The sequence below is a fragment of the Pituophis catenifer genome, unplaced genomic scaffold (genome assembly GCF_029215685.1).
Source record: "Pituophis catenifer annectens isolate HBS135680 unplaced genomic scaffold, rPitCat1.0.hap2 SCAF_2, whole genome shotgun sequence".
NCBI classification, from domain to species: domain Eukaryota; kingdom Metazoa; phylum Chordata; class Lepidosauria; order Squamata; family Colubridae; genus Pituophis; species Pituophis catenifer.
In genome coordinates, this window is record NW_027256882.1 from 188,731,203 (window position 1) to 188,758,907 (window position 27,705).

Consider the following 27,705-nt stretch of genomic DNA (forward strand, 5'->3'; position numbering starts at 1 on the left):
ATAACCGGCATCCATACCACTGCATCAGACAGATTCTCAGACCTCCTTAAGGAGTTCTCTGATGTGTTCAATAGTGACCTTGGCAGATATAAGGGAACACCAATCTCTTTCAATCTGGATCCCTCTGTTGCTCCTATAAGGCTTAAGCCGCGAAGGGTTCCTCTTGCCCTTCGCCCCAAAGTGGATAGGGAGATTGATAGACTTCTGGCTCAAAAAATATTAGAACCTGTAGATCATGCTAAATGGGAGACTCCCATCGTCATTCCTATCAAATCTGATGGCACCATTAGAATATGTGCTGACTACAAGGCGACGCTGAACAGAGCATTACAGGCGCACCCCTATCCTGTTCCAGTAGTCCAACACCTCCTACACTCCTTGGGCAGAGGCACCATTTTCGCTAAGCTTGACATGGCACAAGCTTACCAACAACTGGAAGTGGACGACTTAACAGCAGAGGCACAGACAATTGTTACTCATAGGGGCGCTTTCAAATGTCGCCGCCTGCAATTTGGGGTTTGCGTCGCTCCCGGCATTTTCCAAAGCCTCATGGAAAGACTTTTGCATGGCGTGCCGGGGGTGATCCCCTATTTTGACGACATATTCGTGTCAGCCAACTCCGAAACTGAACTTGCTCGCCGACTTCGCATCGTTTTTACTCGTTTCCGACAAAACGGTCTTAAGCTTAAACTGGAAAAATGCAAACTGGGAGTGGATCAAGTTGAATTTCTAGGGTACCGTATCGATGCCGCAGGCATACACCCAACACCTTCAAAAGTTCTGGCCATACAAAAGGCCCCTGTGCCGGCTAATAAGACTGACCTACAAGCCTTTCTAGGTATTCTGAACTTCTACAACATGTTTTTACCCCACAAAGCTACCATTGCAGAACCTCTCCACTGCCTTTTGGATAATCGGACACCGTGGAAATGGGAACATAAGGAGGCTGCCGCGTTCCAAGCTGTCAAAGATCTGCTTACATCATCCAGCGTCTTAATGCAATACAACAGCGATCTTCCACTAACACTGGCTTGTGACACTTCACCGTATGGTGTCGGGGCTGTCCTCAGCCATCGTCTGTCTAATGGAAGCGAAGCGCCCATCGCTTATTTCTCCAGAACTCTATCCGCAGCTGAGCGGAATTACGGGCAGATAGACAAAGAGGCCCTAGCAGCTGTAGCCGGCGTGAAGAAATTTCACGATTATTTATATGGACGCCCGTTTGAACTAATTACGGATCACAAGCCGCTATTGGGCATACTAGCAGGGGACCGACAAACTCCTCTCATAATGTCCCCGAGAATGACGAGATGGGCAGTTTTTTTGGCCACTTATACGTACAAGTTATCGTATTGCCCCGGCAAAGCCATGGGGCATTCCGACGCACTCAGCCGTTGCCCCCTTCCAGCGCAGGTTGAAGACCCTGCTCCGGCGTCGGCAATTCTCCTAATTGATGACCAACTGTCTCCTGTGTCCGCATCAGACGTGGCCAGGTATTTGGCAACTGACAGGATCCTGCGCCAAGTGTTAGACTGGGTTAGAAGGGGGTGGCCCCAAGGAAAGGTGGCTACAGAATTCCAACCGTATAAGCTAAGACAACATGAGATATCTATCTTAAGGGGCTGTTTACTGTGGGGCTCCCGGGTCATCATTCCGCCCGAACTGCAAAGCAAGGTCCTCCAATCCTTGCATGAGGGACATCCAGGAATAGCTAGAATGAAGGCCCTGGGCCGCAGTTATTTATGGTGGCCCAATCTTGACGCCGCAATTATTGACTGGGTATCAGGATGTCATCAATGCCAGGACAACATGCCAGCCCCACCAGCAGCACCGGTTAGGGAATGGGAGACCCCTAAAGCCCCCTGGTCTCGTATACATGTAGATTTTGCCGGCCCCTTCCAAGGACACACCTTTATGGTCCTTGTTGATGCATATTCCAAGTGGGTTGAAGTTGTATCCATGCTGTCAACTACGGCGGAGACTGTTGTGAAAAGCTTGCGCAGGATTTTTGCAACTCATGGGTTGCCGGACGTAATAGTTTCTGACAATGGTCCACAACTTACGTCAGCACCGTTCCAAACTTATCTGGCACGCCATAGCATTCGCCATGCATTTGTGGCCCCGTATCGGCCGGCGGGGAATGGCCTTGCTGAACGGACAGTCTGCTCAGTCAAGGAAGCACTCACTAAGTTTGGCCCAGGGGACTGGCATTCCAAACTGGCCACCTACCTATTGGCACAGCACACTACGCCCTGCCCGACAACCAACCGTAGTCCGGCAGAGCTATTAATGGGCCGCCAATTACGTACTGATCTAGATCGTTTACATCCAGAATACTCGCCGGAAAAGCCCCCTGACTCTTCGGGGGAACCCATACCTTTCAGGAAGGGGAACGGGTGTACGCCCACAATTACGGGGGAGACCCAAGGTGGATGGCTGGTCACATAGTCGAGGTGACAGGGCCCCATTCGTATCGAGTACAGCTGGATGATGGGTGAATATGGAAGCGACATGTGGATCAATTGAGACGCCGCCGTTTGATGTCACAAGAGTCCACTCTTCCTCTAACGCCTACCTTGTCTAGCAGAAGAGAGGGAGCAGAAAGCAACCGACCCAACAACGAGCAGACCGCGGACTTACCTCCTGTGTTCCAATCGCCTTCACCCCAGCAGCCACCGATTGCAAGGTCCGAGCAGTCCGAGCAATCTCCAGGAATTTCCAAAGCGACTACACAGGATCCGCCTCCTTTGATGGGAGGCATTGTATTGCGCAGGTCAGAAAGAACCTGGAGACGCCCGGCGTACTTGGCCGATTACGCATGCACGATCCAAGAAGGAAGGAGTGTTATGTCCTGTTGTCAGGCACTCAATAAAGAGGCACAGCTGATTGGTCCGCCAGCCGGCATGCGGCTGGTGGGAGAACAGAGTCCTCGGATTGGTTGAACCGCTGACAGCTCTTTAAATAGGAAGCTGTCAGCGCAGGCACGCTCGCTCTCGATAGTTAGCACTGAGCGAGACAGTTGTTGATTGTTCCTTGTTATTCAATAAAGATTGTTAACTGTTTCCTGCCTCACCTACCTTTATGCCCATGTTGTTCTGAGAATAGAACAAAATCTGTATTTTAATCCAGGCGAAACTAAACAGAAGCAGTATAAGAACAATTTAGAATCTTTTACCTAAAATGGCATTAAATTCGCGGGGGAAGGGAATTGAATGCAATTGAATGGAAGACCGGAACTCCGAGAGAGCAAGTGCTCATCAAGGACGAAAGAGAGACTGGTTTGGCAAATATTTATAAGCTTTTTGTGAACTCCCTTATGCTAATTTTTTGTTAAGGTTGGGCTAGTAATGTGGAGGGGGAGTTAAGATGGAATCTGAACGTTGTTTAAGCTTTTTAAATAAAGACTAAACTGTTACTTTAATTCGAGGATCTAACCCAATAACTGGCATAGACCATATTTAATTTTTAACATTAATTATTTATTCAGAACATCTTATTCTATTCATAGGTGATCTACTGGAACTACAGCTGGACTTCGAGGCAGCTCCTTATATACCTAGGAGGCGGAGTCAAGGTAAGGAGGGGTTAAGGGGAGAAGGCAAGTGGGGGTGGTTTGTGTTAACTCTTACTTTACCATGCTGTTAGTCACATACGTTATGTGTTAGGCATTTATATGTGACATATACATTGCAGGCAATAATCAAACCGCTGAAAAAACAAAAATACACAAGAGAAACAGAACAAGTAGATAATAGTATGATAGAAAATCCTTTTGCGCACACTACACATATACAGTATTCCAGGTGTCATCAACCTTTCATTCCTCAGGGACCACTAAGTTCATAATTTTAAATCCCGCAGACCACTAATATGAATCTAGCGCACCGCTCGCTGAAGCACCTGGACTCCCAGTGATGGGATGGGGTCCTTCAGGCACTTAGCTTGGCTGCCTGTTTATGCAACATTAGACATTCAAAGAGCCATTTGGACCCATTTCCTACAGAAAACAAAACATCGGGATCTCTCATCTCTCTCTTTCTCTCTCTCAGTATCTTTCTCTCTCATCTCTCTCTCTCTCTCTCTCTCATCTCTCTCTCTTTCTCTCTTTCTCTCTCTCATCTCTCCCACCTCTTTCTCTCTCAACTCTCTCTCTCTCCCCTCTCTTTCTCTCTCATCTCTCCCATCCCCTCTTTCTCTCTCTTTCTCTCCCCTCTCTCCCCTCCCTTTCTCTCTCTCTCTCTCCCCTCTCTCTCCCCTGTCTCCTCTCTCTCCCCTCTCTCTTTCTCTCTATTCTGATTCTCTGGTGCAACCAAGGTGCGTGCAGCACCAACAAAGTCTGGAAAAAACACCTGTGAGAGCAGCACAAGATGAAGCTTCGCTCCTGCTCTGAAATATGGAGCAAATCTCCATCCCCCGCCCTTCCCTTCTCAGGGACTGGGAGGGCGTGGGGCGGGGACAGACAGTGATGGGACCATCCAACAGGAAGCCACAGCAGGGGAACAAAAGACCTATGGGTTGCCGACATCCATTGCTTTGGCCTGCCTGCGCCGCCACCCCCCCAATTTCTGCAACAGCACCATTACCTCATTCTGGCCGGCGAGGGCTGCCCTACTCTTTGCACCTTCACCAGCTGCAAAGTTGCAAGTTGCACGTACTTCCCTCTACAGCAGAGATTTCCAGCCCCACCACAAGCTGCCTGGCCGGTCCCATATTCCAGAGCTCTGGTCACAGGACTGGCCCATTGGTCATCCCAGAGCAGCTCCTCCACCTGGGTGCGCTGCAGACCACCAGTTGGTGACCTCTACTGTATTCTGCTTTTTAAATTGTGGTGGCCTTTTTGGCAAAGATGTGTATTTGATCTGCATCCAAATTTCAATCCTGAGTAAATTTCTGCCATCTTCAAATAGAAAAATAGGATCGTTTCTTTTCTTTATGTGCAACTTAAGTAGTTGTTCCCAGTCCAGTCACTTCATCACTGATGCTGCTTCAAAGTGCTTGTTAACTTGAACGGAAAATGCTTGTATTTGAGTGTGGCCAAAGTGAGGCAGGACACTTCCACCTCTCTCTTTGTGAAGTAATATACTGGGTTTGGCACGGGAAATGACCTTAACACTCTGGGCCTGCTAAAATAGCACCCAGTATCCTTATTTTCAATGAGGAAGAACCAATTTGTAAAGCAGCCTGAAAACCCATTCAGGTCAAAGGATTTGGAGAGGGGGGATTTTGTTAAGCAAATGACCACCACAAAACAAACTTAAATCCCTAGCATTTTGAATATGAATGTTTTAAATATTGCTACTGAAGATGAAGAAAATGTATACTTTCTTCACAGTACCTATGTAATAACTTGCTGTCAGTATGAAGATATTTCTAATTAGAATCTCTAATCCTAAAAATTTCTCATAGAGGTGATATCTATGGAGATTCTCAGCCATCCAGATCATGGTTGTCCCAAAGGTGATTTTTCAAGAGGCATCTGGACTTTCTGGTTTTTCTTTGAAGATACTTTGCTTCTCATTCAAGAAGCAAAATGTCTTCAAAGAAAAACCAGAAAGTCCAGTTGCCACTTGAAAAAGCACCTTTGGGACATAGAGGTGATACTGTTCTCCAAACCAAAATGCGTCCTGCATTCAGGTGAACACAGATCTTGACTAGCTCAGAAAAAAAGAGCTCAAAATTTAAGGATACTTAGCATTTTCTCAGACGTATGTTTGTGCACAAGTGTGGAGAGTCTGCATTCCCATTACCTGCATTCCCATCACCTTGTGAAATACAGATACTGGTCCCATTTTATAGATAGGAAATTGAAGGTGGGAGAGAGACCATCATGTATGAATTTTAAAACTAAATCAGTTCTTCTTCCTTGAGGATACAGTATTTATTTGAATATTTCCACTGAAGACATAGTATTTCAAATAATCCTATTTACTCACACACACATAGATTCCTTCTCAATATTTTATGAATTATTACCTGTGACCTAAGATAGCATTTCCTGAATGTATCAATCTCAGTCTGATTGTAGACATATTTAACTTGCAATTCTAAATACACATGACTGGGAATAAAAAATAAATTCCCGAGTTTTCTTGGGTAAGGTGTTTTATCTGTGCAGATAACTTATTTCTGAATAACACCACTTAGAAACTGTGCTTAGAAACTATTTGATTTGTAGGTGCAGCCTGGGCTACTCCAGAGGTAAGGCCTCTTGGGTGATGGGAGGGGAAGGTCAGCCCCACTGCCCAGGCATCCCACAGAGGATGCAGCAGCTCCTCTGTGGGGAGGAGCTCGGAGGTCAAAGGACTGCAGCTAAATCCAGGAAAGGCTCTTTTTCAAATATTCCTCAGGAGAAAATCTAGTTTTTCATAGTCTGAGTATCCCAAGGATTGTCTCTGGGATGGTTGGAGGGAGGGAGGGAGGGAGGGAGGAAAGAAGGAAGGGATTACTGCTTCCTCCCCTCTGATTTGCCCCCCATTGAAATCCACAACAGCATTGCTTGAATGAAACCCAACCTGCTATTTGTGGTGAGTCAGAAAACCCCACAGCGCTGGGCAAAACCTGCCCTCCGGCAGCCCTTTTGCCAGGAAGGGCTCAAAAGGCAGAAGCTTTTGGGAGGGGCGGGCAGGACAGTGACCCCATGTGATTGGGGGAGGGGCACTCCCATCGAGATTTGTGTGTGTGTGTGAAGGTGCAGAAGGATTCCCCAGTCAGCCGACTCAGAGACCCCCCCAAGTTCTCATGGGCTGTGGGGCTAGGCCTCAACTTTGTTCATTCATTGCAGCTCCCATCTCCAGGTAGGATCCAGGGGGGAGGCAAAAAGAAGTCCACACTCTCCTCCAGGACTGCCATGAACCCTCCCTTCAAGCTGCACCCGCCCAAAAGACTGAAGGGATCCCCCTCCCACTTTCTCTGCTTCTCTCTCTGCACCAAACTCTCTCCTCCAGTGGGTGAAGCCAAGGGAGAGACTGCCCAGAGACCGATGATGTGGCAGAAGGGAGAATTCTCACCGGTCCTTCTGCATTGCTGGCTACTCTCAATTCTGAAGTTTGAGGAGAATGCTCATTCTCCTAATCCAGACCCACTGATTCCACCTCTGGGGCTAGGGCCATCCATGTCTTTCTCCTCTCTCTTTGGGGCACTTGTGTGGCAGCATCCATGGGTTCTGCTGGGATCCCGATGCCTCAGGTTTGACACGCCCGCCCACTCTACCTCTTTCCACAGCGCCCCTCCCATGCCCGGGCTCCCTCACCGAGGCTGTGCATGAGCGAGCAGGGGGGAGGGAGGAAAGCCAAGGTGAGAGGAAGAGTGACCAGCTGAGTTGGACCCAGATGCTTCCCGACTCCCCTCATCCCAGAAGCACCAACCTCACCCTCTTCCCTCTCTGCTAGTGATCATTCCCTTCTCCGTCTCCCTCTCCCTCTCCCTCTCCGTTGTCAAGCGATCCCGTGTGAAGAAGGGGGAGGCCGCTAGCAGAGAGGGCACGGTTGGTGCATCTGGGACAAGGGGAGCAGGGAAGTGTCTGGGTTGGGCTCAGCTGGCCTCTCTTCCTCTCGCTGCTGCGTATGCTCCAACCGGCATGGACTGATCTGCAATTTATTTTTTAAAAAAAGCTAAAGAAAAAAAATGAAAAAATGTTTTCATTCAGAATCAGTTGAGAAGTATGCTTTGGAAATTTTGTCCAGGTGTGCTGACATTTGTGCTACAAATAATTAAGGAATGAAGGAAGATAAATGGATAAATGAAGGGAAGTATAAGTGCATAAATATACCATGTTAAGATTTGATTCACAGCAATCCTGCAGCTGCCAGGCGATCCCGTGTTCCCTGCCACTGCCAGGCCCGGTTGCAGAGGCTGAAAAGAGGGAGTTGGGGAGGGCCAGAAACCTACCAGGAGCGTGAGCCCTGCCCAAACTTCCTGGGGTGGCTCCAGTAGTAGATGGTACTCCTCCTCCTCCATGGCTAGTAGCCCATGGCGGCAGTTGCATGGCTCAGATGCCGAAAAGGAAAAGGAAAGGCCAAACGGCGCAGGCGCAGAAAAAGGGAGAGAGAGAGCCTCCCTGCTCCCGCTATCCTCCCCTCAGGTGACGTCATGGCGCGAAGCAGTTCTAGCAAGCTTGGGTGAGACAAGCCTCCCAGCAAGGAGAGACTGGGAGGGAGGGGTGAGGCTTCAGCTAGTTCGCCGAACTGAGCAAACAGTTAGCTGCAGATTCTAATGAACCAGTGCAAAGTCGCTGAATCCCATCACTGGTTCTGAAGAAACGTACTCGTAAAATACATAGTATTATAAGATCTGGAATGCAAATCTAGATGGCCACTAGAAAGAAGCAGTTAGATAAGCAAACATCTCTTTGTTGACATCTATTGGTCATCTAGATTGTTGCAGTGAAAAACTAACTAATTTTTTGCATAAGTAAGTTTGAATTCAGCCAGTGACTTAAAGCAAAAGCTTGTGCTGCAACACACTGGCTTCATTGGTACATTTATATTTTTAAGCCTGGAAGTTAACAGAAATGCATAAAATCTAGTAAATACAATGCTGGCTATCCTGCAAACACTGGGTTAGTTTGGGTCATGAAAACATGGTGCTGGACTTCCGGTTTGGTTCCCGTCGCCGCCAGACGGTCTTTTTTTGGACTGTCAGCCCCGTCGCCTGTAAAGAGCCACTTCGAGAAAGAAGAAGCGGCTTGGATAACTCCGAATCCTTAAGGAATCGAGAGAAGAGCCAGCGAGATTAGGTAGAGCCCCTGCGAAGCCCCCAGACTGCTTTTTTTTGCTTCTGGGGAGGAAACAGGCGAGGCTCCCTATCCAGCTCGCCGAGGCTCCGGACTTCGGAGGCAATTCTACACATCGTAGAACAAGACGGCGGGACCAGCCCTGCAAGCGAAAACAAAGAGTATTTTTCAAAAGAACAGGGTGAAATCGGAACTTGAACTCCAAAACAGCAAGTATCTGTGTTAGCCCTGTGATTAAATTTAAGTGAAAGATTGAAAGTTTCCTGAAAATGGAGCCCGGCTTCAGCCTTAGTGAAAGCTGAAAGCGAAAGTGGATTTGCATAGTCATTTCAATACGCTACAAAGTAATACTGACTGCAACAAGAGAAGAGAAAGGGAAATTTTCTTTAAGTAAGCCTGATTCTGACTTAACTTTATCTTCAATTTGACTAAACCTGGGGGAATCTTTTAGACGATTCTGTGGAGGAAGAAAGGGAAAAAGACTTCTTTCTTTGAAAAACTTAGACTACGTGGCAGAATGGCCTCAAAACAGACAAAGCAAGAAGTGAAGGCAGCAGGGGGGGGATCTCCCACGCACAAGCCGCAACAACAGCCTCCTAGTCAGCAGAGCCAGAGAAAGGAGATTGATCTTGAAAATTTAAAAGAGTTTATTGCTCAGGCTTTGAGGAGACAAGATGAAAACATGGATGAAAAATTTAAAAAATCTCAACAGGAAATTAAGCAGGAGGTTCAAGAAAAATATGATAAGGTACTTGAATAAAGGTACCCCAATTGAAATTGTGTGGGATGCGAGCAAAGCTTATATGAGAGGGGTGCTTATTTATATGAACTCTAAACATAGATTGACTCGACAAAAGAAAAGATCTGAATTGGAAGTAGAAATAAAGAACAAAGAACAGCTACTTATTAAAAATCCAACAGATGAAAGAATACGTGGTGTTATAAAACTTCTGAAAGACCAATTTCAAATGCTTATGGCGGAACAAGTTGCAACAAACTTACAATATGCGAAGCATAATACATTTTGTAATGCCAATAAACCGGGCAGATGGTTGGCTTACACATTAAGAAAAAAGCAGAGTATACGGACTATTGATAATATTGATATTGGAGGGAAAGAAATTTTTCAACAAAAATTAATTAAAGAAGCTTTTGTGGACTATTATACTAAACTATATGCTAAAGATGATGGCAGAGTGGACTTATAGAAAAATATTTAGATAATAAAAGAGTTACAAAAATTACAGACCAACAAAAGGAAAGAATGAATTATCCTATAACAGAGGAGGAGATAATGGTAGCAATTAAACAATTAAAAATAGCTAAAGCTCCTGGAACGGATGGCTTGACTGCAGTGTACTATAAAACTTTGCAAGCGGAAATGGTGGAACAACTTAGAGATTTGTTTTGTAATATTCAACAAGGGGGTAAAATACCCCCATCATGGACAACAGCTTATATTTCTTTGATACCAAAAGAACATGCAGGTCCTAAGAAACCGGAGAATTATAGACCAATATCTCTTCTTAACACTGATTATAAAATTTATGCAAAAGTACTAGCCAACAGGCTGATGCCAGTAATCCAAAAGGTGATTCATGATGACCAAGCGGGATTTATCGAGGGTAGATATATGAAGGATAATGTAAGGCAAGTAATAGACTTATTGGAATATCTTGAGAGGAACAAACAGATACCTGCAGTGCTGGTTTTTCTGGATGCGGAAAAGGCCTTTGACAGAGTGGATTGGAATTTTCTATTAAAGACTTTAAAAAAGATGGACTTTGGGGACCAATTTATAAAGGCGGTTTCAGCAATTTATCAAGAGCAAAAGGCACAGATTATTATTAATGGAAGTTTGACAACAGAGTTTAAAATTGAAAAAGGAACAAGACAGGGATGTCCGCTATCCCCATTGCTATTTATTCTAACACTAGAAGTCTTGTTAAATACAATACGGGACTCTAATATTTTGAAAGGTATAATGATAAGGCAAGAGGATTATAGAATAAAGGCATTTGCAGATGATCTGGTCATTACCCTAATACAGCCAATGGAATCAATAATCCAGATGAAGGACATTATACAAGACTATGGTAAAGTTTCAGGTTTTAGACTGAATCAGAAAAAAACTAAGATGATAGTTAAAAATATGACACAAGATCGTAAACACGAGCTTGAAAGGAGGGCAGGTTTTGAGATTGTACCGAAGGTAAAATATCTAGGAGTTCAGGTTGCAGAATCAAACATGAAATTGTTTCAAAATAATTATGAGGTGTTGTGGCGAGAGGTGCAGAAAGATATGGAGACCTGGAAAAAACTGCAGCTGTCTCTACTTGGAAGAATAGCAGCAGTTAAGATGAACATTTTGCCAAGATTTCTTTTTCTGTTTCAAATGATTCCGGTGCTTAAAAGTGATAAACAACTGAAAATCTGGCAAACTGGAGTGAATAAGTTTGTCTGGAACGAGAAAAAACCGAGAGTGAAATTGAAAATTATGCAGGATGTTCCAGAAAGGGGAGGTCTTAAACTTCCAAACCTACAGTTATATTATGAAGCAGCAGCTTTGACCTTAGCAAGTGATTGGTTTGGAAGGAAAAAGACTGGAATACTGAATATTGAAAGTTTTGATCTTGAATTTGGATGGCATGCTTACTTATTTTATGACAACAAAGTGGATAAAGTATTTAAAAGCCATATACTCAGAGACTCTTTGATGAGAGTTTGGAAGAAGCACCGATTCAAATGGGATTATAAAATACCGCTATGGCTGGATCTTGGTCATATTATGTGGAATACAAATATAATGTCACTCGGGGGGTTTTTATACAAAGAGGTTCTTTTTACAGATGCGGGCAGATGGCAGTTGAAGACATTACAGACACTGTTGGATGAAGGGATTAACTTAACTTGGTTACAATATAATCAGTTACAATTGAGATGGAAAGAGGACCAAAAAACTGGTATTATGTTGCATGAGGAAGAATTGGTTAGACACATAAAAGAGAAAGGTCCAATGAATATTAAAAGGCTTTATAATGTTTTGTTAGAAAGGGATTCAGAAACTGAATTAGTTAAAGATTGTATGATTAAGTGGGCACAAAATTTTGAAGAACCAGTGATGCTGGAAACATGGGGAAAAATTTGGGTTCAGAATGTTAAATTTACACAGTCACAGAATTTGAGGGAAAGTTTCTATAAAATGTTTTATAGATGGCATTTAGACCCCAAAAAATTGTCGTGTATGTACCCTAATGTTCAGCCAAAATGTTGGAGATGTGATTGTTTAGATGCTACATATTATCATGTTTGGTGGACTTGTAGGAAAGTTAAGGCTTTTTGGATAAAAATTTGGTGGGTCATGCAGAATGTTTTGAAGAAAAAAATTCAATTTTCTCCACAACTGTTTTTATTGGGTATAGTTAAGGGTTTTACATTGGGTGAAACAAAATTGATATTGTATATGATAACAGCAGCAAGATTGTTGATAGGTAAATACTGGAAGAATGAAGCTTTGCCCACTATCGAGGAATGGACTTTGAAGATGGCCAGTTTTGCAGAGATGGCGAAGATTTCAGCATACTTAAAAGATTGTTCACAAGAGACTTATGAATGGGAATGGAAAAAGTGGATAGATTATGTTCAGAACAAATATCAAACTAGGAAGTATCAAATAGCTTTCATTTGAAAATGATATGTCAAGACAGTAATATTTTAATGTAATGAAGATGAAAAATTATACGGGGGAGGGAGGGGTTCAAGTTTTATACAAAGGGGTTTTTTTTACTTGGCATGAGTATATTGTGTGGAAGTCTGGTGGGGGGAGGGGAGGGTTAGGGAGATTGGGAAGTTTGGGGTGGGTTGAGGGGGGGGAAAGGGGTGAAAATGTAATTGTAAAACTTTTGCAATAAAAAAAAAAGAAAAATATGATAAGGTGACTAAAAAGTTAATGACAGTGGTGACTGGCCTGTCAGATGCAGTTGTGCAAACTGATAAAAAAGTGGAGGAACTTAGATTAGAAGTAGATAGCAAAATGAAGGAGGTGGATCATAAAATCTTTAATGCTGATAATAAAATGCAAAGGATTGAAAATGAGATGACAATGATGCAATTTAGACCTATGGAATTTGCTATAAGACTTAGAGGTATAAGAGAGAATAGCAGAGAAGACCTGAGAAAGATCTGTGCTGATGCTTTAGCTGTGATGTTAAAGATCAGCCCTGAAGAGATTTTTTGCAAGATGGACAAAGTCTATAGAGTGAATTCTTGGGTGGCTAAACAAAGACAATTGCCTAGAGATGTGGTGATATATTTTACAGATAGAAGAATAAGAAATGATATTTTGCAAAGGTCCTTTGTTTCTGCTGTGCAAGTGGATGGAAAGGAAATTGGAGTTTATAAAGAGTTGCCGCCTAAGATGTTAAAAGATAGAAAGGATTTTGGATTTTTGGTGACTGAGCTAAAGAAACAAAACATCCCATTCAGGTGGGATGCTCCAACTGGCATAATATTGAGGTTTGAAGGAGAAAGATATCGATTAAATACTGTTGAGAAAGCGGAAGAATTTTATTGTACAGTTTTTAAAACAGGTTCAACATCCCCACGTATATCTTCAGTGTTGGAGATAAAGGAGAGTGATAAGGAGAAGCAGTTTGAACAAGAGACTGAAGAGCAGTGTAAACAGACAGAGAGGGAGGCAATGGAATTGCAGGGAGCTACAGGGGGATTTCTTGATGAGCCCCTGTTAGATCTCCCTCTGGAAACTGTAACTGGATTACCCAAGAATACAAGAGAAGTGGCTTTGGACCTAGCCCGGATGTGTGAAGCTAAAGATCAGCGTATAACTCGAGCAGCTTATAAGCAAATTAAAGAAAAACAACAACAGGGAAGGTCCAAGCCACAGCAAGACAAGAAGGGAGCTAAGGGCAATACACAAGCATGTGAAGCCATGGGAGGAGCTAAGCCGAAGACTATCAACCTGGAAGAAAGTCTTCAGCAGATATTCTTATCGCTTCAAGAGGCTCTAGATGACAATTAAGTTTCTATCTTGGAATGTGAACGGATTAAATTCACCACAGAAAAGGAAGAAATTATTTAATTATTTGAGACAATTTAATAATGATATTATTTGTCTACAAGAAACTCATATTCGAATACAAGATCAAAAATACTCAGTAAACTCTAGATTAGGAACACAATTTATAGCTTCAAATTTGGAAAAAAAGAATGGTGTAGTGATTTACATAAATAAAAGACTGTCAGCTAAAATTATAGAAGCAGATGATTGTGGGAGGTTTATAGCAGAAATTTATACAGAAAATGGTCCAATTTTGGTGATTGGAATTTATGCTCCTAATCAACAACAAGAAAATTTTTATAAGACACTGCACTTTAAAATATTGCAATGGGATTATAGATCTATTCTGATTATGGGAGACTGGAATGGAGTAATTGATCCCAAAATAGATAAAAAGAGTTTGGCAAAGTCAAGGATCAGACTACCGCAGACTTTTTTTTTGATATGAAAGAAGATTTGGAATTAAAAGATATTTGGAGAATACATAACCAAAAGATTTGGACTTTACTTTCTTTTCAGACAGGAACAGATCCTTTTCTAGGATTGATTTTATTTTATTATCATCTGATTTACTTGTTAAAACAAAAAAAACAAAGATTTTTCCAAGGACTCTAACTGACCATAGCCCGGTATGGATAGAAATTGAAATGGGAAAGACTGAGAGAAGATCATGGAGAGTAAATGAAAACTTGTTTAGATATGAAAAGAATTTAAATGAACTTAAAAAGCAAATGAAAGAATTTTTTGAAATGAATTTGAATAAGGGTACCCCTATCGAAATTGTGTGGGACGCGAGTAAGGCATATATGAGAGGGGTACTCATTTATATGAACTCTAAACACAAATTAAATCGACAAAAGAAAAGACTTGAAATGGAAGCAGAGATAAAGAAAAAAGAACAGTTACTTATAAAAAATCCAACAGATGAAAGAATACAAGGAGCTATAAAACTCTTGAAAGATCAATTTCATATGCTTACAGCGGAATAAGCAGCAACTAATTTACAATTTGCGAAACACAATACATTTTGCAATGCTAATAAACCGGGCAGATGGTTGGCTTACACATTGAGGAAACAGCAGTGTACTCGGACTATTGGTAGCATTGAGTATAGAGGGAAGGAAGTATTTCAACAAAGACTAATCAAAGAAGCCTTCTTAGATTATTATACTAAATTATATGCCAAAGATGATATACAGAATGAACTTATAAATAAATAGCTAGAAGAAAAGAGAGTTATAAAAATTTCTAATGATCAAAAGGGAAGAACGAGTTTACCAATAACAGCCGAGGAGATTACAGTTGCTATTAAACAACTGAAAACAGCTAAAGCTCCAGGAACGGATGGCTTAACTGCGGTGTATTATAAAACTTTACAAGCAGAAATGATTGAACATCTTAAAGATTTATTTTGTAGCATACAACAAGGGGGAAAAATACCCCCTTCATGGAAAGCAGCTTTTGTTTCTTTGATACCGAAAGAGGAGGCAGGTTCTACAAAACCGGAAAACTTCAGACCAATATCTCTCCTGAATACGGATTATAAAATTTTTGCGAAAGTATTAGCCAACAGATTAATGCCAGTTATTCAAGAGGTGATTCATCATGATCAAGCAGGATTTATAGAAGGCAGATATATGAAGGATAATGTTAGGCAAATTATAGACTTATTGGAATATCTTGAGAAGAATAAACAGATCTCTGCAGTGCTGGTATTCTTGGATGCGGAGAAGGGCTTTGATCGAGTGAATTGGAATTTTCTATTAAAGACTTTAAAAAAGATGGACTTTGGGGATCAGTTTGTACAGGCGGTTTCAGCAATTTATCAAGAGCAAACAGGACAAATTATTATTAATGGAAGTTTAACTACTAATTTTAGTATAGAAAAAGGCACAAGACAAGGTTGTCCGTTATCCCCGTTGTTGTTTATTCTAACTTTAGAAGTCTTGTTGAATACAATACGGGACTCGAGCATTTTGAAGGGAATAGTGATAAGGCAAGAGGATTACAGAACAAGGGCATTTGCAGATGATCTGGTTGTTACCCTAACACAGCCGATGGAATCAACAATTCAGATGAAAGACATTATAGAAGAATATGGTATGGTATCAGGATTTAGACTGAACCAGAAAAAAACCAAGATGATAGTTAAAAATATGACAGTTGATCAAAAGAAGGAACTGGAAAGGAAGGCAGGCTTTGAAATAGTATCAAAGGTGAGATATCTAGGAGTTCAAGTTGCAGACTCAAATATAAAACTGTTTCAAAATAATTATGAGGTGTTGTGGCGAAAGGTACAAAAGGATATGGAAACCTGGAAAAAACTGCAGCTGTCTATACTTGGAAGAATAGCAGCAGTTAAAATGAATGTTCTACCTAGATTTTTATCTTTGTTTCAAATGATTCCGGTGCTTAAAAGTGATAAACAGTTGACGGAATGGCAAAAAGGAATGAATAAGTTTGTTTGGAATGAGAAAAAGCCAAGAGTTAAACTGAAAATTATGCAAGATGTTCGTGAAAGGGGTGGTCTTAAACTTCCAAACCTGAGATTGTATTATGAAGCAGCAGCGTTTACACAAGCAAGTGATTGGTTTGGCAGGACAAAGACTGGAATATTGAATATTGAGAGTTATGATCTTGAATTTGGTTGGCATGCATATTTATTTTATGAAAACAAGGTGGATAAAGTATTTAACAGCCATATACTTAGAAGCTCCTTGATGAGAGTATGGAAGAAGCACCGACTCAAATGGGATTATAAAATACCGTTGTGATTGGATCTTGGTCACATTATACGGAATATAAATATAAAGTCACTCGGGGGGGTTTTATACAAAGAAGTACTTTTTAATGATGGGGACAGATGGCAACTAAAGACATTAGAAACACTGTTGGAAGAAGGGATTAATTTAACTTGGCTACAGTATAATCAACTCCAATTGAGATGGAAAGAAGATCAAAAACTTGGTATAATGATGCATTAAGAAGAATTGGTTAGACATATAAAAGAGAAAGGTCCAATGCATATTAAGAGGGTTTATAATGTTTTGTTAGAAAGAGACTCGGAAAATGAACTGGTTAAAGATTGTATGATAAAGTGGGCACAAAATTTTGCAGAACCAGTGATGTTGGAAACATGGGAAAAAATATGGGTCCAGAATGTTAAATTTACACAGTCGCAGAATTTGAGGGAAAATTTTTATAAAATGTTTTATAGGTGGCATTTAGATCCTAAGAAACTATTGTGCATGTATCCTAATGTTCAACCAAAATGTTGGAGATGTGATTGTTTAGATGCCACATATTATCATATATGGTGGACCTGCAAGAAAGCGAAGGCTTTTTGGATAAAAATTTGGTGGGTTATGCAAAATGTTCTGAAGAAAAAACTTCAGTTTTCTCCACAACTGTTTTTATTGGGTATAGTTAAGGGTTTTACATCGGGTGAAACAAAGCTGATATTGTATATGGTGACAGCAGCGAGATTATTGATAGGTCAATATTGGAAAAATGATGTTATGCCCACTATTGAATGGACTTTGAAGATGGCCAATTTTGCAGAGATGGCGAAGATTTCAGCATATTTAAAAGATCGAACTCAAGAGACTTATGTATGGGAGTGGAAAAAGTGGATAGATTATGTGCAGAATAAATATCAAACTAGGAAATATCAGATAGCTTTTAGCTGAATGTATTATGTAGGGATAGATTAACTGAGTTCTATGAAGATATAAATAGTACACAGGGGGTGGAGGAGTTTAAGTTTCAAAAAATGTATTTTGATTTGGATTTTATCTTGAGGAAATCATGGGGGGGAGGGGAGGGTTAGGGAGGGTTTGGGGGGGAATTTGGGGAGATGTATTTGTAAAACTTTTTAAATAAAATAAAAAAAACAAAACATGGTGCTGGAATTTCTCACCCCGGTGAAGAACGAAAAATGGATTACACTTACCTAGTTTTTTTGCAAGCTTTGCATCTTTCTTAGAATCCAGTAATCCAAAAGCAATGCCTTTCTCCTCCAGGACCTGTGCAGCAAGCTGAAGAAAGAGCCAGAAAAATAATAAGGTCAGAAGGACTGTGAAAGGGTCTAGAACAGTGGTTCTCAACCTGTGGGTCGCGACCCCTTTGGGGTCAAACGACCCTTTCACAGGGGTCTCCTAAGACCATTGGAAAACACATATTTTCAATGGTTTTAGGAATAATTTTATGGTTGGGGGTCACCACAACATGAGGAACTGTATTAAAGGGTCATGGCATTAGGAAGGTTGAGAACCACTGGTCTAGAACAAGGAGTAGAGGTATGACTCAAATGAATGCAGTCCAAACCTCCATTTCACTCTATAAGTACCCTCACTCCAGAATTGCAGTCTCCCAGTGTTGAGTCTCTTAACCCGTAAATATAAACACATAGACTTAGGTTGTTTGAGAATTTTTGTAAGGTCTTTGTTTCCAGTTCTATATTAATTCATTTCCTTCTTTGTCTATTTCCCAAAACTATTCTATACCAGTTTTGAGAGTTTTCAGAGGAAGAACTCTTAACATTAGGAGTTCTCAGTGTGGTGCTCACAGAGACCACCCGACCTGCTTTTAGAAATAATCAACTATTTCATTTTTTAAAAGAACAATTCGCATTTTTTAATTTAGAAACATTAGAAGCCAGCATGCTATAAAATTTGAGTCTGGAAAGCAATGTTTTATGTGAGCGTCCACAATCATGTCAACTATTTTGAGATCATTTGTGACATGATATCAAAATGTCAGATCTGACCATCAGCTCTAAAGATAACAGACCCATGTTGTAGACACTATCAAACAGCTGATTAAAGAGAGTAGTTTAGGTGTGGTTTGAAACCTACTTCATAAACCAGCAAGATAACTTTTGTCAACTTCGTTGCCAATGGAATGTGTGGGTGTAGGAACACAGACGAGAAGTCAAACTTCCAGCAGCAATGTTTATTGCAGATAATGACTCAGTAAAACCAACATGCAATTTCCGGCTGACAGCCCCTTTTAAAGGAAAACTGTCAGCCTTTAACCAATAACTTTAAAATATGTTCCGCACCTGCATGGCAGAAGGAAAGCCCCCTTCCCCCTTCCTCGGGAAAAGTTCATATACCACAAACATAATCATCCAAATACATTGGTCTATGGCGGCTTTGCATTGACTGGCGCTCTCCTGTATTTCTGTCAGGCCCTCACATGTCGACTGCATACTCGACAATTCTTCAACTACATCAGATGGCTTACAAATACTCTCTCCCCCCCTCCCGAACATATCCCTCAGTCAGAGATAGGGAAAAGCGAGACGAGCTCCGCAGCAATGAACCCTCAATAACAGGTGTTTCATTCTGCACTGGCCTCAGCCCTTCAGATACCCTTTCACTGCATTGTCATCTCTCTCGCTCTTCTGGATTCCCACCCCGGTTTACTTCTTTCAGCTTTCTAACGGCTGTCCCCCTCACTCAGCTCCAAAGTTGATCGATATGTCGGCGCCACAGGCACCCATCCTCAAGCTCCACCCGGTATGAACAGGGGCCCGTAACTTCTGTAATCTGTGCCGGCACCCATATGGGTTGACCGGTATAATTCTGGCCATATACTAGATCACCTTGCTCAAAGATTCTGACCGTACTTTCCCAGTCTGTGAAGGTTTCTGTCAAATAATCAGGGTATATTCTAACTAAATTTGTTCTCAGCCGGCGACCCATAAGTAATTTGGCTGGGCTCTTTCCGGTGGTCACTGTCAGCCTCCGCCTTTTCTGCTTTGGCTGCCATAGTAACGGGAGGGGGGAGAGCAGGTAGCATGGGGGGGGGAAGCGTGCTGGAGGAGGAAAACAAAACTGATAGTTAAGCCACCGGACTGTATCTTTGAAGCTGCCGTTGGACCAACGGTCGTGACATTCCTGATTGATGACGCTGGCAGATGTGTGCTTCCACCTGATCCCTGGGAGACCTTTGGATTGGATGATTTACGGTGGACAGTGGGAGGGGGTGCTTTCTATATGCACTTTTCGCGCGTATTGCCTTAGATTCTGCTTTCCTATGGTTGCGTTCACTTCATCTCTAGTAAAACTACCTTTCTCTATAAACAATGGAGTTTGGGTCATTCTTTCCTGGACTTTGAAGGAAGCACACCTGACATTTACAGAGGGAGTGATGTGTTGGTTGAACAAATACTTATCAAGTTTCTCCTGATAGTCCCCTGGACCCATTCGAGTCAAGGCCTCTTTCATCATTTGCACCATTCGCTCCACCTGCCCAGTACTCGTGGGGTGAAATGGCATGACAAGGGCGTGACGTATTCCTCGTTTACTAGGAATACCTCGAATGCTGTAAATTGTGGCCCATTGTCCGATACAACACATCCAGCAACCCATGTGTCGCAAACATTTTGTTTAATACTCTAACAACAGCGTCCGCCGTGGTTGACCTCATTATGGCCACCTCCAGCCATTTGGAATAGGCATCCGCAACAATTAGGAATGACAACCCCTTTATTGGCCCTGCAAAATTGAGATGTATTCCAGACCAGGGACCTTTCGGTGTTTCTCAGTCCCGTGGTGGTGCTGCAGGAGGTGCCGGTCTCGATTCCTGGCATGCTAGACACGCCACCCACTCCGCAATATCTCTATCTATATTTGGCCACCACAGATAACTACGGGCCAATGCCTTCATCCTTACAATTCCGGGGTGGCCTTCATGTAGAGTCTCTAATAATGATTTCCTTAGCCTTGAGGGTATCACTACCTGATTCCCCCACAATAGGCAACTCTTCTGTGCTGAAAGTTCACATTGCCTTGCCCAAAATGGCTTAAACTCTACACTCTGTGTCTCTTTAGGCCATTCCCTCCACACCCAGTTTAACACTTGCATGATCGTTCGGTCTTTTCTTGACTGGATTGCCACATCTGTGGCCGTAATAAGAACAGACGGCATGGTCTCAATCAGCAGTACTGATGCTGCTGGAGCTGGATCCTCCACTAGATTAGGTATTGGACATTATTATTATATTATTATAATTTTATTTCTATACCGCCCTTCTCCTGCGGGACTCGGGGCGGTGTACAGCCAAGATAAAACATTGCATATAAAATTTAAAAACAATTTAAAAAACAATTAAATAATTTCGGCCCAAAATATTAAAAACAGCCCAATTAAAACCAAATTCAATTAAAACTGAGAGGATGGGATCAAGCCAGCCCAGCTAGATGGAATAGGTGTGTTTTCAGGGCCCGACGAAAAGTCCGGAGATCTGATATCGTGCGTATCTCAGGGGGTAGGTCATTCCAGAGGGCGGGTGCTGCCACATTGGCTTAGGCTGTCAGCATGGCCCAGTTCTATGCCGGGTTGATGTATAAGTCAATAACTATATGCTGCTAAGAACTCTGTCCAATGCATCATTCTTGGGGACAGGACCTGCAGTGTTTGCCGGTCCCCCGCAATTAGTCCCAAAAGCGTTTTATAATCTGTCACTAAATCAAATCTCCTTATTCATGAAATCTCTTAATTCCAGCCACCGCAGCCAATGCCTCTTTATCAAGTTGGCTGTAGTTCCTCTTGGCAGATGATAATGTCCTGGAAAAGAACGCTATTTGAGCCTCACGATTGTCTGGAAGGCGATGACTCAAAACTCCCCCAACTCTGCAAACCAATCCAGTCCCATGAGGCTAGGCAGTGCACCTTCAACAACAACCAATTTAAATGGCCCGGAGAAGTCTTTATATTCTACTTGGAATGTTCTGCTACCCTTAATGGGGATGTTATTTCCTTGATAACCTCTCAAACGAATACGACTATGCATAAGCTTCCGCTCGGCTCCATGTGGCACCAATTTCTGTAGAGTCTGCCAGGATACAATTGTTGTTGCCGACCCCGTATCCACTTCCATCCAGCAGGGAGATCCCACAATAAGGGTAGTAATGCAAATTTTACTACTTCCCGGAATCCCGGTTTGATTGCTCATCCTCACTGAACAACAAGCATCTGTATTAATAGTAAAACCAAACATTTATGACCAACTTCCGCCTTCAAGATGGCCACTGAATGTTGAGCCTCTGCCAAGGGTGAGCGATTTCTGGCTAAAACAGGACTGTTTGGGGGGTGTTGTTTATTACCCCCCCCCCGACATGGGCGGTGAGATGATTTACCGGCGGACCGGAGGGTCGTCGTGAGTCCTTGAACCTGCTCGCTGTTGCTGCCTGGGCGAGAGTGAGGGCGAGGGCGAGACCGATGGCTGCGGTGGGGCTCGGCAAGTTGCAAACGGTGTCTGGCCTCTCGGTAATGGATTTCGGCAGTCGGCGATGGAGCTGCGAGGCCCTGGAGAGGCTGGAGTGGCGAAGTCGGCGGGCCAGGTCGTTGAGAGGCCAAGGAGCGAGGTCGGCGAGGGCCCTCTCCAGGAGTGTCAGAGAGGGTCACTTGGGAAGTCTGCGGGGTCCCAGGCTGGTTGGACGAAGGGGGCGAGAGCCGGAGTGGCGGAGCCGAAGGGAGTTGGAGTTGGAGGTGGCTCGCTGGCCCAGGTCTTACTACACTAGTCCGACGGCGTTGACAAGACCTGCTGTACCCATGGGACATCAAAGGGACCACCTCTGCTCTCTGCTGGTTGCTGCCGGGACTACAAGCTGGAGCTACATCGGCTGTGCCTATTGTTTCTTCTGGGCACTCCTTGCGCATGAGGGGTCCTTGGGGTATTAACCCTATATAATTTCTCTATCTCCCCCCCCGAGAGGGCTGTTGAAACCTGGGCCCCTTAGTTCCATCTGGGGACCTCGCCCAAGACCAGCAATCAGCGAGCTGGGACTTGGACTTGGACGGCTGGGAAGGCGCTGGTTTTTTTCTCCCTCATGGAACTGGCTTGTTTTTGGGTGGGGATTTCCACTGCAGTGAGAGGGCAGTTGTGGTTCTATGACACTGAACTGGCCTTGCAGGGGTGGAAGCTCTGTAAATGGCCGAGAATACCACCGGACAGAACTCCCAGTGAACTTCGGGTTGCCGTCGTGGTGAGAGGACGATGGTGGTTACTAGCTTTGCCTCACCCAGGTGTTGTGAGGGGACGCCTGGGCACGGAAGTTCCTGATGTTTGGGAGAATCAGCCAGTTCTAGCCCATGATTAACATCTCCTGTTTGCCATTCTTCGCACCCTCCTCCATGGCTGTCTATGGCTCCATGATTATATTCAAGATCGGATTTATAGGCTTTAAGGAATATCCCCATTCCTGGAAGTGGCCCACTGGCCTTGCCAAGAAATACCTCAAAGACAGGTCCTGGGATCCCGAGAGGTGGCAGGAAGGCATTGGGGATTTTAAGAGTTCTTTGTATGCATTTTTAATTCGTTTTTTAAGGGGTGGGAGGGAGAATACAATGACTGGGGTGGGTTTGGGGGGTAACCCACTAGTGTCGGAGGGGGCTGGGTGGGTTAGTTCCTATATTGGGGAGGGCATTTCCATTGGCATTGTGAGTGGGAGGGGCAGATACGGCGGGAGCAGAGGGCCATATCATGTTATGGGAGGGCGCACTCGCTGTCTGCGAGCGATTGCGTGCTCCAGCCCTCAATGCTCGTCTTGCACCCTGGGTTGTCCAGATCCTCAGGCCCTGGGCCTTCGGTTGATGTTGTGCAATGCCAGGTCCGTGGTAAATAAAGCCCCCCTCATTTGTGATCTGGTTCACCATCTCAAACACTTCTTTTCCACAAATGCTCAAAACAAGTGCTCATTTACGATTGTCTGTGATATTTGTATAGTCATTAGCTTCCAATATACAGTCAAAAAGGATTAGATAAAAATCCCACATCTGTGTTTCAGGATCAAATGGAACAAACTGTGGTGAGTTAGCCATTCTCTTTCCAAAACAAACAGTCGCCACTCACACGTGCCTCTTTTATCTCTACGTTGGCTCATGGCCCAGCAATCCCACCTTCGTCGCCAATGGAATGTATGGGTGTAGGAACACAGAGGAGAAGCCAAACTTCCAGCAGCAATGTTTATTGCAGATAATGACTCAGTAAAACCAACAAGCCCCTTTTAAAGGAAAACTGTCAGCCTTTAACCAATAATTTTAAAATATGTCACACCTGTGCAGACATAACACTGACCATCATTGCTTTCCTTCAAGCTTGCTGTCAGCTGCCATGGAAATGGGGAGGCAGGGAGCAATGGATATTTGGGAGAGGAAGTGTGCAGGTGGTGTGAGAGCGGAACTGCTGAGAACTGATGGGGAGGGTTGGACTCAGAGAGGCCAACTTGAGTTTTTAACATCTTCAAGGCCAGCCCTCCTGGGAATGGCATGCACGAGAGCAGTGTGGAGCATCTGGATCAGAAACATTCCCAAAACTTCCTGGCTGATGATTGGACTCTATCTGCTTGACTACTGGGGGATGGGGGTCTGGGGTAATTTTCAATTTGTCTTTTTCACACTTATTTGCTTCACACCTTGCTAGACTTTTGCTGCAATGAGTTCTTTCTTACTAAAAGTACCTTTTCTCTGAATATATGGAGTCAAGGGTTTTCTGTCCTAGGAATTGATCGGAGGCAACCCTGACATTAGGCAAGGTCTGCTTTAACGGTCAACCTGGAGACTGCAGTCTACTGTGGAGACTGAGCATCTAAATGTCCAGCAATGAGAGAAAACTGAAGACTAGGGCTCCAGGGGAGTTCCTTCCTAGATCATATCACGTCCAAGACAAAGCAGAATGCCTGGAGAAACTGGATATCGATGAGGAACCTGTCAAGCCCAGATGTTAATCTATTCATTTTTGCACATTCTAAAATTTTCTTTATAATTTCTCCTTCCAACAGAATTTTATCTGCTTTCCAGTTTTGTGCAAATACAATTATAGCTGCTGTTATTATATGAATAATCAAATATGTATCTTCTTTGCTATAATTCTCTGGTAAAATTCCCAATAAGAATATCTCTGGTTTTAACTCTAGATAAATTTTCAATTTATCTTTTTCATGCATGTTTGCTTCAGACCTTGCCTGACTTTTGCTGCATTCAGTTTTTTTCTTAGTAAAAGTATCTTTTCTCTGAATCTATGGAGTAAAAGGTTTTCTTTCCTAGGAATTAATCAGAGGCAGCCCTGACATCTATATTATATAACTGTTTCTAAATTTTGAATGGCACTAATTCTAGCACATTGTAATGCTCTCCTCACTGTTCTGGAGGGCTGATACAAAAAAGTCCCATTGTGGCTCTTTGGACAAGGGTCCATTGAAACTACAGCTCATATCCTATGATATTGTTCCCTTTATTAGGATTCATGGACTCATTTTATAATTTCTTAACTGGTAAAATATGCAGGAAGTTCTGTTCTCTTTTATTTACAACTATTACTAACAGATCAGTATGATATAGTTCAGTGGTGAAATCCAAAATTGTTTACTACTGGTTCTGTGGGCGTGGCTTGGTGGGCATGGCAGGGAAAGAATACTGCAAAATCTCCATTCCCACCCCACTCCAGGGAAGGATACTGCAAAATCCTCATTCCCTCCCCACTCCTGGGGCCAGCCAGAGATGGTATTTGCCAGTTCTCCAAACTACTCAAAATTTCTGCTACCGGTTCTCTGAACTACTCAAAATTTCTGCTACCAGTTCTCCAGAACCTGTCAGAACCTGCTGGATTTCAACCCTGATATAGTGTCTTTGAATGTAGCTAAATTCTGCTCTATTGTCTGTAAAATTAGGCAGACTTGGCCATCTATCAATGATCTCACCACTAACTATAATGTACTATTAAGTCTTGTTCTGCTGTATTTTTTATTTTATTTTAATGTTTTAGTTTTTAACTCTGGTATGTGACCATAATAAAAAATTGATTGAGCTGTTCTGGTAGCTCTCTTATATTGCTGATTTATGCTCAGTTTGTGTCAATGAGGCTGAGGATTTTGTGCAATTCCTGCATGATAAAGTCACTCAGATTCAGGAAGGTTTGGACTCTGATTGGGTAGATTCAGATGGGGTGACGGAGGTGGGTCTTGAGAATGTTATCTGGGAGGGGTTTGACCATGTGACTCCTGAGGACGTGGACAGGATTCTGGGTAGGCTTAGCGCTGCCACATGTTTATTGGACCCGTGTCCCTCCTGGTTGGTGCTGGCCTCCCGGGGGGTCACACGAGGCTGGCTCCAGGTGATTATTAACGCTTCGTTGAGTGAGGTGTTCTTCCCTCCCTCCCTAAAAGAGGCGGTGGTGAGGCCCCTCCTCAAGAAGCCTTCCTTGGATCCAGCTGTATTAACAAACTATCGTCCAGTCTCCAACCTTCGCTTTGTGGTGAAGGTTGTTGAGAGTGTGGTGGCGTGACAACTTCCCCAGTACCTGGATGAAGCTGTCTATCTAGATCCGTACCAGTCGGGCTTCAGGCCGGGGTACAGCATGGAAACGGCATTGGTCGCATTGGTTGATGATCTCTGGAGGGCCTGGGACAGAGGTTGTTCCTCTGTCCTGGTCCTATTAGACCTCTCAATGGCTTTTGATACCATCGACCATGGTATCATGCTGCGTCGATTGGAGGGGTTGGGAGTGGGGGGCACTGTGTTGCGGTGGTTCTTCTCCTTCCTCTCTGACCATACGCAGTTTGTGTTGGCAGGGGGTCAAAGGTCGACCTCGAGGCACCTTGTTTGTGGGGTGCCACAAGGGTCGGTTCTCTCACCCCTTCTGTTCAACATTTATGTGAAGCCCCTGGGTGAGATCATCCGTGGTTTTGGGGTGAAGTGCCATCAGTATGCTGATGATACTCAGCTGTACATCTCCACCCCGGACCACCCCAATGATGCCCTTGACGTGATGTCCTGGTGCCTGGAGACCGTGCGGATCTGGATGGGGAGAAACAAGCTCAGACTCAACCCTTCCAAGACCGAGTGGCTGTGGTTTCTGGCGTCCTGATATAGCCAGCTAGCTCCATCGCTGACTATTGGGGGCGAGATCCTGACCCCCTCAGAGAGGGCTCGCAACTTGGGTGTTCTCATGGATGCACGGCTGTCTTTAGAAGACCATATGACGGCTGTGGCCAGGGGAGCTTTCTATCAGGTTTGCCTGATTTACCAGTTGCGTCCCTTTTTGAACCGGGACGCCTTACGCATGGTCACTCACACCCTCGTCACGTCCCGACTGGACTATTGTAATGCTCTCTACATGGGGCTCCCCTTGAAGAGCACCCGGAGGCTCCAACTGGTCCAGAATGCGGCCACGCGGGTAATTATGGCTGCGACACGGCGCACGCATGTAACACCTCTCCTGCACGAGCTGCACTTGCTCCCGGTGGTCTTCCGGGTGTGATTCAAGGTACTGGTTATCACCTTTAAAGCGCTCCATGGCTTAGGACCTGAGTATGTACAAGATGGCCTATTGCCACCAGTAGCCTCCCACCGGCCAATACGCTCCCATAGAGAGGGACTCCTCAGGGTGCCATTGGCCAAACAATGCCGACTGGCGACACCCACTCTGTGGGGGCACCTGCCCTCTGGAATGACCTGCCCCTGGAGGTTTGTATGATCCCCGACCTTCGTACCTTTCGCCGTGCCCTTAAGACTCTTTTGTTCCAACAGGCCGGGCTGGTTTAGAATATGAATTTTAAATTGGGTTGTTTGTCAATTTTTAACTTTGTGGGCCAAATTTTATATATTCATTTTAAATTGTTTTTAAATTTTGTGAGTTTATGTGTGTTTTAATATGGCTGTACACCACCCTGAGTCCTTCGGGAGAAGGGCGGTATAGAAGTTTAATAAACTAAACTAAACTAAACTAAACTAAACTAAACTAAACTAAACTAAACTAAACTAAACTAAACTAAACTAAACTAAACTAATGTTCACAGCAAAGTTCCTCTCATATGTAGTGTTTTCAAGTAATGACTGCTGTATCTTATACCTATATCCTAATTCTTTTTTCCTTGAATGAAATACCTTA

General features: G+C 43.5%; 1 protein-coding gene across 1 annotated transcript in view; it reads right to left on the reverse strand.

The window, feature by feature from the left end:
* Positions 1–27,705, reverse strand: part of CASQ2 (calsequestrin 2) — an 87,901-nt gene that overhangs the window by 39,171 nt on the left and 21,025 nt on the right. Inside the window, exon 3 of the mRNA XM_070938355.1 lies at positions 17,761–17,845. Within this exon, the coding sequence (XP_070794456.1) occupies positions 17,761–17,845 (85 nt within the window). The remainder of the gene's footprint in view (positions 1–17,760; positions 17,846–27,705) is intronic.